The sequence below is a fragment of the Bactrocera oleae genome, chromosome 5 (assembly GCF_042242935.1).
Source record: "Bactrocera oleae isolate idBacOlea1 chromosome 5, idBacOlea1, whole genome shotgun sequence".
Classification (NCBI taxonomy): Eukaryota; Metazoa; Arthropoda; class Insecta; order Diptera; family Tephritidae; genus Bactrocera; species Bactrocera oleae.
In genome coordinates, this window is record NC_091539.1 from 61,880,437 (window position 1) to 61,898,014 (window position 17,578).

The 17,578-nt window shown below is 36.0% G+C and overlaps 8 protein-coding genes across 8 annotated transcripts; 4 read left to right on the plus strand and 4 right to left on the minus strand.

The window, feature by feature from the left end:
* The first annotated feature begins 275 nt into the window (after window positions 1-275).
* On the plus strand, window positions 276-2,183 carry Larp7 (La related protein 7). Its single transcript, XM_014239879.3, has 2 exons — window positions 276-633; window positions 706-2,183. Exons 1-2 carry the CDS (start codon window positions 387-389, stop codon window positions 2,109-2,111), a joined length of 1,653 nt encoding a protein of 550 aa, XP_014095354.1. The 5' UTR covers window positions 276-386; the 3' UTR covers window positions 2,112-2,183.
* On the minus strand, window positions 2,121-3,104 carry amx (TM2 domain-containing protein 3 almondex). The gene has a single exon (XM_014239880.3). The coding sequence runs from the start codon at window positions 2,991-2,993 to the stop codon at window positions 2,256-2,258; it is 738 nt and encodes a 245-aa protein (XP_014095355.1). The 5' UTR covers window positions 2,994-3,104; the 3' UTR covers window positions 2,121-2,255.
* A 282-nt stretch (window positions 3,105-3,386) lies between these two features.
* On the plus strand, window positions 3,387-4,305 carry LOC106621144 (migration and invasion enhancer 1). The gene is made up of 3 exons (XM_070109521.1): window positions 3,387-3,599; window positions 3,662-4,034; window positions 4,144-4,305. The coding sequence occupies exons 1-2, from the start codon at window positions 3,574-3,576 to the stop codon at window positions 3,921-3,923; spliced, it is 288 nt and encodes a 95-aa protein (XP_069965622.1). The 5' UTR covers window positions 3,387-3,573; the 3' UTR covers window positions 3,924-4,034; window positions 4,144-4,305.
* A 249-nt stretch (window positions 4,306-4,554) lies between these two features.
* mal (molybdenum cofactor sulfurase) lies at window positions 4,555-8,618 on the minus strand. The gene is made up of 4 exons (XM_014239868.3): window positions 8,029-8,618; window positions 7,180-7,324; window positions 6,556-7,116; window positions 4,555-6,486 (listed from the first exon to the last, which is right to left on the minus strand). The coding sequence occupies exons 1-4, from the start codon at window positions 8,099-8,101 to the stop codon at window positions 4,860-4,862; spliced, it is 2,406 nt and encodes an 801-aa protein (XP_014095343.3). The 5' UTR covers window positions 8,102-8,618; the 3' UTR covers window positions 4,555-4,859.
* Window positions 8,619-9,640: 1,022 nt separating this feature from the next.
* Window positions 9,641-11,830, plus strand: LOC106623475 (activating signal cointegrator 1). Its single transcript, XM_014243010.3, has 5 exons — window positions 9,641-9,938; window positions 10,009-10,675; window positions 10,726-11,204; window positions 11,267-11,583; window positions 11,642-11,830. The coding sequence occupies exons 1-5, from the start codon at window positions 9,856-9,858 to the stop codon at window positions 11,710-11,712; spliced, it is 1,617 nt and encodes a 538-aa protein (XP_014098485.3). The 5' UTR covers window positions 9,641-9,855; the 3' UTR covers window positions 11,713-11,830.
* LOC106623476 (uncharacterized) lies at window positions 11,786-13,754 on the minus strand. The gene is made up of 2 exons (XM_014243012.3): window positions 13,300-13,754; window positions 11,786-13,226 (listed from the first exon to the last, which is right to left on the minus strand). The coding sequence occupies exons 1-2, from the start codon at window positions 13,654-13,656 to the stop codon at window positions 11,961-11,963; spliced, it is 1,623 nt and encodes a 540-aa protein (XP_014098487.2). The 5' UTR covers window positions 13,657-13,754; the 3' UTR covers window positions 11,786-11,960.
* A 72-nt stretch (window positions 13,755-13,826) lies between these two features.
* LOC138857520 (activating signal cointegrator 1-like) lies at window positions 13,827-15,515 on the plus strand. The gene is made up of 4 exons (XM_070110307.1): window positions 13,827-14,360; window positions 14,411-14,889; window positions 14,952-15,268; window positions 15,327-15,515. Exons 1-4 carry the CDS (start codon window positions 13,827-13,829, stop codon window positions 15,395-15,397), a joined length of 1,401 nt encoding a protein of 466 aa, XP_069966408.1. The 3' UTR covers window positions 15,398-15,515.
* LOC138857275 (uncharacterized) lies at window positions 15,471-17,442 on the minus strand. The gene is made up of 2 exons (XM_070109525.1): window positions 16,985-17,442; window positions 15,471-16,911 (listed from the first exon to the last, which is right to left on the minus strand). Exons 1-2 carry the CDS (start codon window positions 17,339-17,341, stop codon window positions 15,646-15,648), a joined length of 1,623 nt encoding a protein of 540 aa, XP_069965626.1. The 5' UTR covers window positions 17,342-17,442; the 3' UTR covers window positions 15,471-15,645.
* Between the last annotated feature and the right edge of the window lie 136 nt (window positions 17,443-17,578).

Sequence of the window (17,578 nt, forward strand, 5' to 3'; positions counted from 1 at the left end):
ATGTGCGGTTACACTATCCGATTTTTGCTTTGCAACAGTCAAGTATTCATTTCATGTTGGTTTGTCAATTTGTAATAATATAACTAAAAACGTAAGCTAAAAATAGCATCAAACATACTTAACAGTATCCTCTAAAGTTTTACATATCAATATATTTTAAATGTTATTTGCTGTTGTTTTTGAAAAAAGATTTTGTTTGTCATAGAGTTTTTAATACAATTTGATAGCCAATTTTCTTCTTTGTTATTTATTATTTTATATAAATAAAAGTTGGCAACTTTGCTAAACTCAATAAACAATTGAAATCGTTTGCTGGTCATAAATTTTCATTGGATATCATTTGTAACAATTTTAAAGCGAAACGTTTATTTGGTAAATAAATAATAATGGAAATTGCTGCTGTCGACAAACAAAATGAGTTGGGTAGACATAAAACTAAGAAAAAAACGCATAAAAAACATTCTAAACCGCCAGCAGCTGAAGCCGCGGGTGATCATACCGGTGGACAAAAAAGCCACAGGAAGCGTAAAAGACATCATTTCAATGCAATACGAGCACAAATGGAGTTTTACTTCGGCGATGCAAATCTTTCGAAGGATCGATATCTTAAGCAACTTATGGACAAAGATCCATGTTAGTATACCGCAACACGAAATTATTATTATATTAATAATTAACTTATTACCTCTTGGTCTGCTCATACAGATGTACCTTTGGATATTTTTCTAAGTTTCAACAAAATGAAAGCGCTTACGTCTTCAGTGGAGGAAATCAAAAAGTCCTTAACAAACTCAGAACTACTAGAGTTGGATGAAACTAATTTAAGAGTTAGACGCAAGACAGCATTGCCGTTAGAACGTAATGTCGATGACAAGACACTTTATGTTGAAGCTTTACCAGCTGCTGCTGATCACGATTGGGTGCGACAGGCATTTGAACAGTTTGGTGCAGTAGTGTATGTGTCTCTGCCAAAATATGCTAAATCACGGAAAATCAAGGAATTTGGTTTCGTCGAATTCGAGCAGGCGAATAGCGTGGATAAAGCGATTAAGGCTTTTAGCGAATTCAATGGTGTATTAAGGATGCAAGAAACTGATCCTGCAGAATTGCAAAGTGTGAAGTCATTTATAAAAGAGCAAAATGAAGAAGATGTAGAAGCAAATAATGTTTCTGATACCGAACATAAAAAGGTTAAGAAATTGAAAAGAGGTGCCGATGAAACGTCGGAAGAAGAAGGGCCTGAGTCGAAGAAACTAAAAACAGAAAACGATAAAAACTCCACGGCAGACGAAACTGGAGAGACTTCAAATGATGATACCGAAGATCAAGCAGATAACGATGGAGATGTCAAGAAAAAGAAACGCCGCAAGAAGAAAAAGGCAAAAACTTTAGAAAAACGTCGAAAGGATACAGATTTGAATACAGATGCATCTTTTTATGAGCTCAAAGTTTTGCCGAAATGTGATTGGAAACGTTTACGTAATAAATACCTTAACTTGCAGCGCGAAAAGATAGCTGAGCTGAAACGCAAAGCATGGAAGGAAAAGCAACAACAACGTGCTGGTGAAGGCGTTTCTGCCGAAACATTGGATGCCTCAGCACCCACGCCATCTAAAAAACCAAAACCCAACGAACGAAAGTTACGCAAAATGAATATGAATTTTTACGGTGCCGGTGAGGAAGATGCAAAACCACAGCCAAAAGAGCTGAAGCACAATCCAGCTTTAGAACGAGCGCCACTCTTTAGCTACTCGGAAGGACTAATAGTAGAAGTAGGTTTCTTAAATCCTTGTGTTAACATAAAAGAATTTAAGGCTGATATGCGTCAATATGAAACTGTAAAGTACGTTGACATAAAGGAGGGCGCCATGCATGCACATCTACGTTTAGACACCGCAGATGCAGCAACTGACTTTGTGCGCCAGTTGACTTGTGCGGAATATAACTGTAAAGTGCTAAACGGCGAAGCTGAGTTGGAATATTGGAAAAAGATCGAGGCGGATCGAGAAATGAAGTTGAATAAACAAGTAAAAGTACCACAAAAGAGAGGTAGAGAGAAAGTTAAGAAATTAATTACAAAACACATACGTTTTGGAGAAGAAGATGAATAATTAATACAGTTTATGTGTTTTAGTATAAAATAAAATTTTTATTTGAATAAAATATCTAATTATATAACCATATACGCTTACATTACTACATTGTACAGTCTGTTTAAATTACAATGTTCTTTTTTTTTAATATTACAACTTTTACTATATATATAACGAACCATCAGCCGGCCCCAAGTAATGTAACGATATGAGAAGAACGTCTATAATAGTCCAAACACCTAAACCACCAAAACTGAACAGTTTTCCAATACCTTCTTGCCAGTGACCGAGATAAAAACGGTCGGCACCAAAGCCACCTAACGTAATACTAATTATAAGTGCGGTGCTCCAACGATACCCCTGAGTCCAGTTACACTTAATATTACGTGTAAATGAACGATTGCCAAGGCAAAACACATCTGAATGTACTGTGCAATTGGTGCGATAAAAGTTACCATTCACTGAATTACAATTTCCACGGAGTGCACACGACTGTTGCCACAAGTCTGTTTGATAGCAATAACGACAATTCATTTGTTGTACGAATGTCCGATTACCTTGACATTGTACATGATCCAATGCTGTACAGGTGACGTTAATATCGCGACCATAATGGCAAGAGTAATTATAATTACAGCGTATGCAAGGAAAAGGTAGTGCTGAACACTCGCTTTCTGGACCGCCTGGACAGGATACATTAGTGTCATTGATGCTTTTGATTGTGAGTGGTATGGCGTCATTGTTGTTGGTAACATTTTTTGATTGGCCTTCCAGCTTTGTTTCAGTCTCCATGAGATTGCCACCAGCAGTTTGACTTTGACGTATGCCACTAAATATGAAAATCATAATCAGCGCCAAAGCAGAACGCATGTTAATAACAATGCAACGTCTGTGCAGCATTTCTTTTTCAATAGAACAATAAATAATATAAACAAAATATTTTGCACTCGGATTAATAAACAAACGTTAAACAGCTGGTAAACGAAGCAGCGGAATACGAACTGTCATTTGAAATGTAATTTGAATACAGGGGACTTCGTGTATATTAGGTGAAATAAAATTTTTATCGTAAAAAAAATACTGATTTTGTTGGCCATATTTTATAAAAAAAACTAAAAGTGTACCATAAATTGCAAAAGAAAGAGTATAAAGAAAATATTTGTTTCATGCTATTTAGATAAAATTTTGTTATAAAAAATCGCAACTTTTATTTCTTTTATATTTTTTTAATTAACGCAATTTTTTGTAACATTACCTGCCAGCAGTCAACAACACTTTCCCATAACAGTCGGGTCTACGTAATTGGAACGGACCCGGATTTTTTTCGGCCAAGGACTGTCAACTCGACAAAATTCTGCGGCTACAACAACAACGGCGAGTTGCTAATAACAGCTGACATTTTTATTTTATGTAAACAAAATATCGCAAATAAGGAAAATTTGTCATTAAAAATAATTATAAGATATTATTATTCAATAGAATGGTCAAAGTGGATGTCGAGTACTGGTAAATAAAATATGCTAACGCATTAAGTAAAAAACGTTGTAATAAAATTATTTTATTTTCAGTCCGAAATGCAACTTCGAGTGGCAATGCAAAATGCTACAAAACTTCCTACTCCAACAACAACCAGATGCGGAAGTAGTATGTTCCAAAGGACGACAGGGGTCGTTTGAAGTAAAAATAGATGATACTTTAGTTCATTCAAAATTAAAATCGTTTGCATTTCCTGATCACGATAGCGTTTTGGAAAATGTACGACGAGCGGAAAAGGGTCTACCAATTGAAAAGGTTAAAGAACAACCAATTGACAATTGTATGCTGATGTGATAGCCAAAATGTAATCTACACAGTGACTTGGAAACTCCTGAGTATGCTGTAATTTTCCAAAACCATACGTTTAATTTTATAATACCTTGGCATATGAAACTTAAATTGAAGGTATGAAATAAAAAATAATAATTAACATTTTTTAATTGCCATTCATCGCATAAAAATTATCTTATTTCATAAATAAATCAATTTGTATGAAAAATCCAATCAAAATTAGCACTGCGATGGGCAAATCGATAAAAGTTGATGTGGAACATTGGTGAGCGCTAGATTATTTCTTTTTAAGTTTGAAGTTCAACGTACAATTTGCGTTTAGTGGCTTATGTGCAGCGCATGCGCGGCAGTGCAGATCCCTGCAAAAATATATAATGAACGGACAGCCAGATACGGACCTAGTGTGCCGAACAGGTCGACGTGGTTCTTTTGAAGTGGTCATAAACGGCATGTTGGTTCATTCGAAATTACAGACACAGGCTTTCCCATCACAGGACGATATACTGCAGAGAGTAAAAAATGTGCACTCAGGTTTGCCACCCAATTATGTGAGAGCAGAATCCGCCTGCTCGTTAATGTAAAATTTGCTTTCGTATGTACAGAAATACTTTTCCTATAATTTAGTCAACACATGTATTTTAGTAAATGTTTTATTTTTACAATTTTTGTGATGCATATTTTGTAAATATTTCAATTAAAGAATAATACCTCTTAAAACCTTGTGTATTTATATGTAAGTTTAAATATTATCTAGGACGTAATATGGTACACTGGCAAATGTTTGCTTTTACTGGCATTTTTTGTGTGCATTCCTGACTGTAAAAATCTTTGTATCTTTAAAATACATATTTTGATAGTTTTCATTTAATTGTACATATTTCTGAATGTGTAGTTAAGGTTAAATTGTAATGAACGTTAGATACTGCATTTTTTTACTATTTATTGTTCGACTCCATGCTCTTCCTGTTTTTTAATCATCACCTCTTCGCTGCAACGAACAAGTGAATTTTCCGTTTGTGGTTGTTTAAGCGATAAATAAATACCAAAACGTATTTTTCCACTAAACTGACGCGCAATTGTGCGTAGAGGCTCATTAGTCTTCTGACCGCTATGTTGATCAATACAAATCATTTGGCAACGCGTACAAAAACCGTCTACTTTGAAATCAACACCACCAATGCTGATTTCTTCAAATGAATTTTCTTCGAACGGGCTGGCAGTTTCCAATATCAAATTTGCACGAAAGCGATCAACTGTATAATCAAGTGGTTCTTTCTCCGTCTCCACCTTATTCGCCAACCAGCGTACCGAAGCGCGATTCACGAGTAAAAATTGCGCTTGATTTGCCAAACTAATATCTTTTGAGACACCATCTTGGGTACGGCGTTCGGCATTTTGACGCACTAAACGCAAACCACTAGTTTCAAAGCAATCAGATAACCATCTACCCACTTCCTCACCACAATCCAGCCCCTCTACTAAATCATTACACACTTTACTTTGACAGAACGTTGATTCGACGCGTTTAACTTCATGCGCAACGTCCATTTTTAACGGTACCTGTACGGCTGTCATGCCGGGAAATCGTAACTCCAAAATTTCCTCCTTTAACTTCACTAACGGTCTTATTAAACATAATCGCGTAAACTGCTTTTGTGTAATAGCCATGCCGTTAACATCGACAATCATCCAGGCGCGATCATATTTAAAGCCACTATTCGTAAGCGGCCAAGCGCTTGTTATGTCGAAAGCACCACACGATTTAATTGGATAGATACAAATGCGTTTTAACTGCGGCTTCAAACGTTGCGGCACATGGCGTAGCACTTCCGGCAGTTTTGCGCTCTTCATGATACGTAAACGTTCTGCTGCTGTCGTTAGATAGCAATCGCGTATCATTGCCACCGCTTTGTCCACATCACTGACACGTGTCATATAACCGAAAGACATGCGCACTGCACCGGTCGGCAAGCCGTCGACAAGATCCGTGAAATCACTGCAAACATGACCCGCCTCGTATTGTATGCGTATATCGGCATTCGACAGGCGTAAAAACCATTGGCATGCGCCTGGATTACAGAAACATCCGGTGCGTATTTGTACATTATGTACCGCAGCGATGCAGCTAACTTCGGCGAAACCGACATATGTGCCATCGTCATGTAATATATTGAATGTGACGACGCCGCCTTGCAGCGCTATATCCTCATAACCGTTATGATTATAGAATTCTATTAGTGGTGCATCGTTAGTGTGCCGTAATGCGGCGAGTGAGTCATGACCGTACTTGGCCAGTCCAAATACGTGTGCGCTAATACGTTGCAGCGGTATTTGCTTAACTGTTGCAGGCACCAGACGCTCCAGTGCACGGAAACCTTCAAGTAACGAAGTGATGGTGAGAAAAGGCACCGTACCATCTTCGAAACGTGTTGTAAAGTTTGGTCGTTTTTCGTGGAAATTTTGACGCGTCATTGCTATATTCACAGTGCCGCCACCATAGTAACGTTTATGTAGCACAGCTTGTCCGCGTCTGCTCACCAATAAAGCACCGACGCCCGTAGGAAAACTGTTAGATTTTGAAATAAGCATAATTATTATTGGTTCACAATTTAACCATTTCAAACATTTATCTTACCCAAACATTTTATAAAAGGAAATACAACAAAAATCAGGCTTATACTTTCGTAGATCTAGAAAATTTGTGGCTACGTAAGATGCTGTGTCCAGGCAAATGTAAAAATTACTTTCTGCTGCTTCTTTTGCATTTGCCTCGTCGCCTATTTTTGTACCATGCTCCACTAAACCATATTTTTGTATGGCTTCGATGGTATCCAGTGGCATTTTATAGCCACTGAAGTTACATTGTGCCGAATAAGCAATTAGTGAATTACTCTTTAACTCGCCTTTACCATTAGAGCTGATTTCAACATCGAAACCATTTTCGCCATTACCCTTAGTATGCTTTAGATTTTTCAATATTTCATCTTTTGTTAAAACATACAGCCGGTTGGTGTGCACTACCTCACGCATTCCCAAAACAGAGGTGTGATTCTCTTGGCAGTAATAAAAAGCACCCATATTGTTGGCATCTTCACCGAAATTGAAGCATTCGCCGACAAGTTTTAATGCCGCAGTGGCATTAGCGGTAAATATCACCGCATATTCCGTTACGTCTGTATTAAAGTGTTGGAGTATACTGAAAGAAACCCCTTATTAGCGCATTTGATAGGAATGACATGTACAAAAACAATTTACACACCGATAGCGTGCCTGGTCTATGAGATCACCAGTTACTTTACAAGTATGTGGGTTGCAGAATAAATTCTCCTTAAGCACCTTGCTCGACGCATCGATTAAGCTATCGGGATAAAGAGTAGTACCAGCATGGTCTAGATATACGTTATCTGTAAGCAAAGGATATTGATTGATTAGAGGATTAATTGGAAATTTTTATACGATTTTAATTTGCAGAAAAGTAAAAAATTAAGTTCTAAATAAGTTGTTGATTTGAAGTTGAAAGCCGTTTTACAATAGCAAATAATTACTACAAATTTCCATAGCAAAAATACGGATGTTCATATGTTTATGTAAACTAAAAGCGAATTTTCATGCAATTGCTTTACAACAATAAATACAATAACGTGTCATTATTGTAATTAATTCATGTGATATTATTCATTGTCTTTTTTGCATTTTCTTCAAATACTTTACATTTGAAGCATTTGCAATTGTAATATATGGTATATGGTGCATTTTTAAAATTAATTTCGAAAGATAACAAACTTTAAAAATTGTACATATGTATGTATGTGCATATGCACCCATACACAAGTGCCTCCCCAAATTCGGCGCAACTTTTTTATCAATTGCCACTTGGTAGTTGATAGGTAATTGATAAGCTATTTCACAATAACAAATACATTTATATTTGCAATATAAACAAATATTTTATGTTAGTTTTTTATTTAATAGCGCAAATAAATTAAAAATTACAGTTAAATAATAGAAAAGCAAATAATGAATAAACAATCTAATTTCCTTCAAAAATAACGGTAATGCATATGTACGATATACATACATATGTATGTATAGGAATGCAACTACTTGCCTTTTATACGCTGAAAGTCACTTTCGATTGCATCTGCTTCAGCCTGGGTAAATTCATTCTGGAACTTCATCATTATATAAATATAACGACCACTTTTTATAATTACTTATTACTTCGCGCGATTACTTTTTTATTTCTATTTATTTTTGTTCTGAGCCTCACGCAATCTATTGACAATTAAATAGCAAATACCGTCACTCTATTGATGGTTCACTCGTAGCGTACTCCACATCACCATTTAAAACCAATCAACCGGTTTCAACTAATGTTAAAGTATGACTAAATTAATATTACACACCGGGCAAGAGCTTCGTTCTTGTCTGGTGCTAACTTCACTCATTTAATTGAATCTTGATGAGAATGTAGATATTATGGTAAACAAGAATATAATGCGCTCAGAGATTGGATTTTCATTTGGAGTACTGTGTTTTAACTTCTTACCTCTACCCGTTCCCGTCTCGTAGTTTGTTTGCTGCACGGTACAGGAGGAGTAGAGAAACCATCAGCTGTTAAAATGTTAACAAACTCACAATTGAGAGAGGTTCATCGAGTATAGTTATCCCTATCATAGTTTGCTGATTGGTTAAGATATATAAAAATGTGTATAATCACATAGAAGAGGTGTAAAATTAATAAAAACAATCGAAATTAATATTAATTCCGAGGTTAACTTTTTAATTCTCGATTATATCAAATACAAATTTTTCATATTTGTTTAAAAAATTGGTTGGTTAATAAAATTCGTCGAATTTTACAATCTGCTGTTATGACTAATTGCACTTTGATTGATAAATGATATTACAACGGATTTCTCGATAAATCGTCCACCTTCTAATTCACTTTAGAGTTCGATCACTGGATTGTTAAATAAAAGTCCCAATTTAATGACTATACACTTATCTTCATTTCTAACTCCAAAACTTAACACGTATTGCTCGTTTTTCGGGTTTACCACTTCTTGCTTATGTCTCAATTGCTCTTAACACGACAATACACTAATAGCATAAACAGTCACCGACATTCTTTCCTTCCGTACTTATCGCCCATATTGAACCAAATTTGTCAAAAGTTATGCGCGTTTTTATAAAGCAGAAATTAGCTGTTCTCTTTTGTTTTCGTTTCACCAATGTTGTCATTGTTCTATTTGTAAACACAATTTTTCACACATTTAGTTATTTAGTTATAATTTTTCATAATGTAAAAGCTTAAAACTAAAATCCAACTATTAAAAATAGTTTACCTATTTATAAATAAGTGTATTCGACTGTTATTTTAAGAATATTTCAAATATATTCAAGTTCATTTTTTATTAATACGAAATATCGAGATTGGCCACCCTGCGCTGCAAGAGATTGCTCTCTCACTCTCAGATCACTCGTTTCTACGGAGTAAATCCAATTTTCGCGGATATCCTACCGTGCGGTCTGTTGAAGCAGTGGTGAGTGTGCATTTAGAATACATTGTCTCTCATTAGATAGGTCGTATCAGCTGATTTGGTCCACGGTTTTGAGTCGGTGACTGTTTGAGCCATAACTAGAACTGTGTGTGCTGCACAATCTGGCAGCCCTTATATAGTACATCTTTAACAAAACTGCGCCTCTAGAACAATTTAGCATCTACGAATTCGCTGTTGGTTCTGTCAATTTATCCTCGGTTCGATTTTGTTCTATCATCCACGATCGTCACAATTAAAATTAAAGAAAAATCGATTAAAACTATGTAGTATCGGAAAAAGTTATCAAAAATTAATTTATTTATCATTCCTTGTCGTCTGCCTCACATATTCAATATTGCGAAATTTAAAAAAGTTGTAGTAAAAGTGAAATAATGAGCAATTCAAAAATGAAAAAGTGGATACGTGAGCGTTTGCAAAACTGTTTGGACTTTGAGGCTCCAGATTATATGATCCAGTAAACACATTATAACTAATTCACTATTTTCTTCTGATATTTGTTAAGAATCTCCTTCAACTTTCCATAGGTACATTTTGTCAATGGAATCGTCAACAGAGTTCGATGAGTATTTTAAAACACTACTTAATTCAGAATCTGAAGATCACCGGTCATTTATGACGGAATGTAAACAACGCCTTTTTAGCAAACCGCTGCATAATAAACGTTCACCCCAGCCTAATAATAACCAAAAACAGAAACAAACAAAATCTGCTCAAAACTCTGGACAAAATAAACAAAATCAGGATACCTTGGCGTTGGACGGCAAATTTGGCAACCAACAACAACCGCAGCAATCACAAGGTGCTAAGAAAAAATCGAAATACGTAAGTTTATACACCAACGACGGCAGTGTTAGTGGAGAAGTGATACTGTTAAAAGGACGTCGGCTCTGTGATTGTCAGGCCTCTCAGCACGAGTTAATCAATAACTGTTTGGGTTGTGGCCGCATAGTGTGTGAACAAGAAGGTAGTGGACCATGCTTATTTTGTGGCGATATTGTTTGTACTAACGAAGAAATGCAAATAATGAAAAGCGATACGAAAAAAGGGCAGATTTTGTTGAAGTTATTGAAAGGGAAAGGTGGTGGCGAATCATTAAAAAAGGCATTGGAACAACGAGATCGTTTGCTGGAATATGATCGGAATAGTGAGAAACGTACCACAGTTATTGATGATGAGCTCGACTACTTTGAGGTATGTTTTTGAGTCTATAATTCGAACCATAAATTTAATTCCTTATATAGGAAAATTCGGTTTGGCTATCCGATGCAGAGCGTGCCAAATTTGATCAGCTAAAGCAGGAAATGCATGAGAAAAAACATGAGAGTCGCGCTAAACGTAAAATAAAGATTGACTTTGCTGGTCGCGAGGTAGAAGATGACCCACCCCTTACATCCGATTTTGAAAACCGTGTACTAAAAGAAATTGCTCAAGCAAAAGCCGCCGCTGGTGACAAAAATAATTGGTCTAACCGAAAGAATACACAAAAAATTACACCCGATACATGTGGCACTGATCCAAACATGGACGATGAACATCGTCCAGTTTATAAGCTTACCGCCGAAGGGAAGGCATTCGCTGCTGATGGGACTATTAACAAAGGTTTAGCAGAATGTTCATATAATCGTGTTCAAGATAAGGAGTTATTAGAAATGCAAGACATGCGGCATTGTCTTTCAATGCATCAACCGTGGGCATCCCTGCTTGTCGCCGGTATAAAGAAGTATGTAAAGTGCTTGTTATGAAGCAATGGAAATATTTATATTTATTATAATATTTAAATAGGCACGAAGGGCGTGTTTGGTATAGTGAGCATCGTGGGCGCTTATGGATAGCATCGACCGTAAAAGATCCACATCCCGAAGAAATTGAGGAACTGAAAAACTTTTATAAAACTTATTATAATGATCCCAGCATTACATTTCCGGAGCATTATCCAACCGGTTGCTTGTTAGGCTGTGTGCGTGTGGATGATTGTCTGGCACAGGAGGAGTACCGCGAAATATATCCAGATGGAGAGTCTGAAAGTCCATATGTCTTTGTATGCTCCAATCCACAGCAGCTGCCGGTAGTTTTCCCTATTAAGGGGCAGCATAAAATTTGTACGTTTTTCTTTATTTCAATTTTTTACAGTTTTAACTTATAAACTAATCCTTGCAGATCAAATCGATCCCAAGATCCATAACGCGGCTTGTAAAACATTGCTTCGTTTGAAGAATACAAATAACTAAGCTGATTTTCTTATGTACGTTACCAAATACGCTAAAGTTTGAACGTCTTGATATAGAAATAAAACAAATTAACTTTTATATATGTGTAATATTACAAAATATATAGAATTTCAGGAAATCCGCTAAACTTTTTATTTAAGGTATGTAATTGTCAAAATATGTCACTTTTTCATAAGAAATTAGATTAAATCAAATTAACAGAAATGGATTTGCGTTAAAAAATTGGAATGAGTAAAAGTAATTAAAACTTATCTAATATCATAATTTTTCAAAACATTAAGGAATTCTTTCATATCAAGTTTTGTTAGTTTTTTCAATTCCTCAGCTGCATCATCGCTGACCAAAGTGCTTTCCGGCATATTCAAATTGCCCACACACAAACCCAACAAGTCATCCCAGTAGAAATAAGTCCCACATACGAGTAATTGTGTGTTACGCACTAATATTTTCAATGATTCATTTCGCCGCAACATCTCCCTTCGCAACACCAAGAGCTTTTCTTTTCGTTTCAGCGATATTTGGGACATCTGGGAGTCAATATATATACCGGTGTTTTTTAAACAAGCACTCCTTCGAAATATTGCACTCACATCACACTCTCGCACCACTTCCACAAGAAGCGTCTGCCTATCGTTATGTTGCCTATTTCTATTGCCTATAACACAAACATTTTCTAACTGCACATTCGGAAGATCAAAACGTTCCTTAAGCAATTGCTCTACTGCAGCTTGCGGCTGTTGATCTGGTGCTATTGGTATATTATTTATAATAAGCTTACGTTTTCGCACTATTTTTTCTAGTGTGTGAAGTTCGCGTTGTAAAATGCGTTTACTCTGTTCGGATTGAGACAAACGTTGACGCAATATGTCAAGCTCACTTTGTATTGTTTTATATTTATCTACTTTTTTACCTTCAACTTCATCGTCATCATTATGCCCGTCATGAACGCTGGTCGAACATGGTGTACTTTGTCGTGAACGCGTTTGGTTGATAATGTTTTTAGTCACCTCGCTCAATTCTGCTTTTGTTGCGAATGACTTTAACTTTTCATCAAACATTTTGCTTATTGCGTGGAGGGTTTTGTTTGATAAATTAACTTCAGACATAGAAATATCGTTTTTGTTGGGTTGAGAATCAACTGAATTTTCGTTGGTATCATTTAAATCTGTATTAGAGTTCGGTTGGGAATTTTCGGTGGTTTCGGAATTCTGCTCATTTTCTACTGCATCAGTTCCTATTTGTGTAGTGTTGGATTGTGTATTATCTAAGCATGTACTAACATCAAAAAAGCTTTGTTCACTTGTCGCCGCTGGTGACTTATTCACCAGTAAGTTCATATTCCTACTATGCTGTTTTAACAATTTGTAATTTTCATACATTTTGTGTACTTCAGGATGTGAGCGTTTCATGTGCTTAATAAAGTTGGACGAAACATTTTTGTGCCCACGTAAAATTACTTGGCAAGAGACGCATCGGGCTGTAAATGTATCCCCTTGTGCGTTAATGTCATCTGGCTGCAAATGTAAATAAATAAACACAACTGTATCGAAATACAACAATAAAATAAAGCGAATTCTTTAAACATACAACTTCGAAGAAAGGTGGCGAAAACAATACCGCGCTTTCTCCGCGTCGATAACGTTTAGCCGGTTTCATCTCCTGTTGACCAACGACAGTATTTTGAAATTGTGCGTACAAAGTCTGATGCGTTGGTGCTATAAAACCAGAATTTTGTGATTTTTGGTTTGGATTTGGATTTTCTTGACAATAACTGCCACCTCCGCTCGCATATTCATTTCCATCGCTGATATTATCGAAATGACGTTTTTGTCCAGTGCCTGGGGTGATTACGCCAGCCGGTCCTATGAATATTTCTTCACAATTTTCATATTTAATAGTGGGCTCCATAACAAAATCTTGCTTCTTCGTATTTATTTCACACATATATTAAACAACATATCGATTTTGGGAATTATAAAACTACAATTATTTTGATTATCAGTAATGGCTTGAAATGTTGCCAAGGTTATGTTTTATAATTTTTCTTAATTAAATCATGTATACAAATCACAGTTATATTTTGTATTCAAATTTAATATGTGATTATTGCCGAAATGTTAAATACCATTCGTTGTTATTATAGAAAATTTATATTAAATATAAATTATTATAAATCTGGACAAAATAAACAAAATCAGGATACCTTGGCGTTGGACGGCAAATTTGGCAACCAACAACAACCGCAGCAATCACAAGGTGCTAAGAAAAAATCGAAATACGTAAGTTTATACACCAACGACGGCAGTGTTAGTGGAGAAGTGATACTGTTAAAAGGACGTCGGCTCTGTGATTGTCAGGCCTCTCAGCACGAGTTAATCAATAACTGTTTGGGTTGTGGCCGCATAGTGTGTGAACAAGAAGGTAGTGGACCATGCTTATTTTGTGGCGATATTGTTTGTACTAACGAAGAAATGCAAATAATGAAAAGCGATACGAAAAAAGGGCAGATTTTGTTGAAGTTATTGAAAGGGAAAGGTGGTGGCGAATCATTAAAAAAGGCATTGGAACAACGAGATCGTTTGCTGGAATATGATCGGAATAGTGAGAAACGTACCACAGTTATTGATGATGAGCTCGACTACTTTGAGGTATGTTTTTGAGTCTATAATTCGAACCATAAATTTAATTCCTTATATAGGAAAATTCGGTTTGGCTATCCGATGCAGAGCGTGCCAAATTTGATCAGCTAAAGCAGGAAATGCATGAGAAAAAACATGAGAGTCGCGCTAAACGTAAAATAAAGATTGACTTTGCTGGTCGCGAGGTAGAAGATGACCCACCCCTTACATCCGATTTTGAAAACCGTGTACTAAAAGAAATTGCTCAAGCAAAAGCCGCCGCTGGTGACAAAAATAATTGGTCTAACCGAAAGAATACACAAAAAATTACACCCGATACATGTGGCACTGATCCAAACATGGACGATGAACATCGTCCAGTTTATAAGCTTACCGCCGAAGGGAAGGCATTCGCTGCTGATGGGACTATTAACAAAGGTTTAGCAGAATGTTCATATAATCGTGTTCAAGATAAGGAGTTATTAGAAATGCAAGACATGCGGCATTGTCTTTCAATGCATCAACCGTGGGCATCCCTGCTTGTCGCCGGTATAAAGAAGTATGTAAAGTGCTTGTTATGAAGCAATGGAAATATTTATATTTATTATAATATTTAAATAGGCACGAAGGGCGTGTTTGGTATAGTGAGCATCGTGGGCGCTTATGGATAGCATCGACCGTAAAAGATCCACATCCCGAAGAAATTGAGGAACTGAAAAACTTTTATAAAACTTATTATAATGATCCCAGCATTACATTTCCGGAGCATTATCCAACCGGTTGCTTGTTAGGCTGTGTGCGTGTGGATGATTGTCTGGCACAGGAGGAGTACCGCGAAATATATCCAGATGGAGAGTCTGAAAGTCCATATGTCTTTGTATGCTCCAATCCACAGCAGCTGCCGGTAGTTTTCCCTATTAAGGGGCAGCATAAAATTTGTACGTTTTTCTTTATTTCAATTTTTTACAGTTTTAACTTATAAACTAATCCTTGCAGATCAAATCGATCCCAAGATCCATAACGCGGCTTGTAAAACATTGCTTCGTTTGAAGAATACAAATAACTAAGCTGATTTTCTTATGTACGTTACCAAATACGCTAAAGTTTGAACGTCTTGATATAGAAATAAAACAAATTAACTTTTATATATGTGTAATATTACAAAATATATAGAATTTCAGGAAATCCGCTAAACTTTTTATTTAAGGTATGTAATTGTCAAAATATGTCACTTTTTCATAAGAAATTAGATTAAATCAAATTAACAGAAATGGATTTGCGTTAAAAAATTGGAATGAGTAAAAGTAATTAAAACTTATCTAATATCATAATTTTTCAAAACATTAAGGAATTCTTTCATATCAAGTTTTGTTAGTTTTTTCAATTCCTCAGCTGCATCATCGCTGACCAAAGTGCTTTCCGGCATATTCAAATTGCCCACACACAAACCCAACAAGTCATCCCAGTAGAAATAAGTCCCACATACGAGTAATTGTGTGTTACGCACTAATATTTTCAATGATTCATTTCGCCGCAACATCTCCCTTCGCAACACCAAGAGCTTTTCTTTTCGTTTCAGCGATATTTGGGACATCTGGGAGTCAATATATATACCGGTGTTTTTTAAACAAGCACTCCTTCGAAATATTGCACTCACATCACACTCTCGCACCACTTCCACAAGAAGCGTCTGCCTATCGTTATGTTGCCTATTTCTATTGCCTATAACACAAACATTTTCTAACTGCACATTCGGAAGATCAAAACGTTCCTTAAGCAATTGCTCTACTGCAGCTTGCGGCTGTTGATCTGGTGCTATTGGTATATTATTTATAATAAGCTTACGTTTTCGCACTATTTTTTCTAGTGTGTGAAGTTCGCGTTGTAAAATGCGTTTACTCTGTTCGGATTGAGACAAACGTTGACGCAATATGTCAAGCTCACTTTGTATTGTTTTATATTTATCTACTTTTTTACCTTCAACTTCATCGTCATCATTATGCCCGTCATGAACGCTGGTCGAACATGGTGTACTTTGTCGTGAACGCGTTTGGTTGATAATGTTTTTAGTCACCTCGCTCAATTCTGCTTTTGTTGCGAATGACTTTAACTTTTCATCAAACATTTTGCTTATTGCGTGGAGGGTTTTGTTTGATAAATTAACTTCAGACATAGAAATATCGTTTTTGTTGGGTTGAGAATCAACTGAATTTTCGTTGGTATCATTTAAATCTGTATTAGAGTTCGGTTGGGAATTTTCGGTGGTTTCGGAATTCTGCTCATTTTCTACTGCATCAGTTCCTATTTGTGTAGTGTTGGATTGTGTATTATCTAAGCATGTACTAACATCAAAAAAGCTTTGTTCACTTGTCGCCGCTGGTGACTTATTCACCAGTAAGTTCATATTCCTACTATGCTGTTTTAACAATTTGTAATTTTCATACATTTTGTGTACTTCAGGATGTGAGCGTTTCATGTGCTTAATAAAGTTGGACGAAACATTTTTGTGCCCACGTAAAATTACTTGGCAAGAGACGCATCGGGCTGTAAATGTATCCCCTTGTGCGTTAATGTCATCTGGCTGCAAATGTAAATAAATAAACACAACTGTATCGAAATACAACAATAAAATAAAGCGAATTCTTTAAACATACAACTTCGAAGAAAGGTGGCGAAAACAATACCGCGCTTTCTCCGCGTCGATAACGTTTAGCCGGTTTCATCTCCTGTTGACCAACGACAGTATTTTGAAATTGTGCGTACAAAGTCTGATGCGTTGGTGCTATAAAACCAGAATTTTGTGATTTTTGGTTTGGATTTGGATTTTCTTGACAATAACTGCCACCTCCGCTCGCATATTCATTTCCATCGCTGATATTATCGAAATGACGTTTTTGTCCAGTGCCTGGGGTGATTACGCCAGCCGGTCCTATGAATATTTCTTCACAATTTTCATATTTAATAGTGGGCTCCATAACAAAATCTTGCTTCTTCGTATTTATTTCACACATATATTAAACAACATATCGATTTTGGGAATTATAAAACTACAATTATTTTGATTATCAGTAATGGCTTGAAATGTTGCCAAGGTTATGTTTTATAATTTTTCTTAATTAAATCATGTATACAAATCACAGTTATATTTTGTATTCAAATTTAATATGTGATTATTGCCGAAATGTTAAATACCATTCGTTGTTATTATAGAAAATTTATATTAAATATAAATTATTATAAATCTTAAA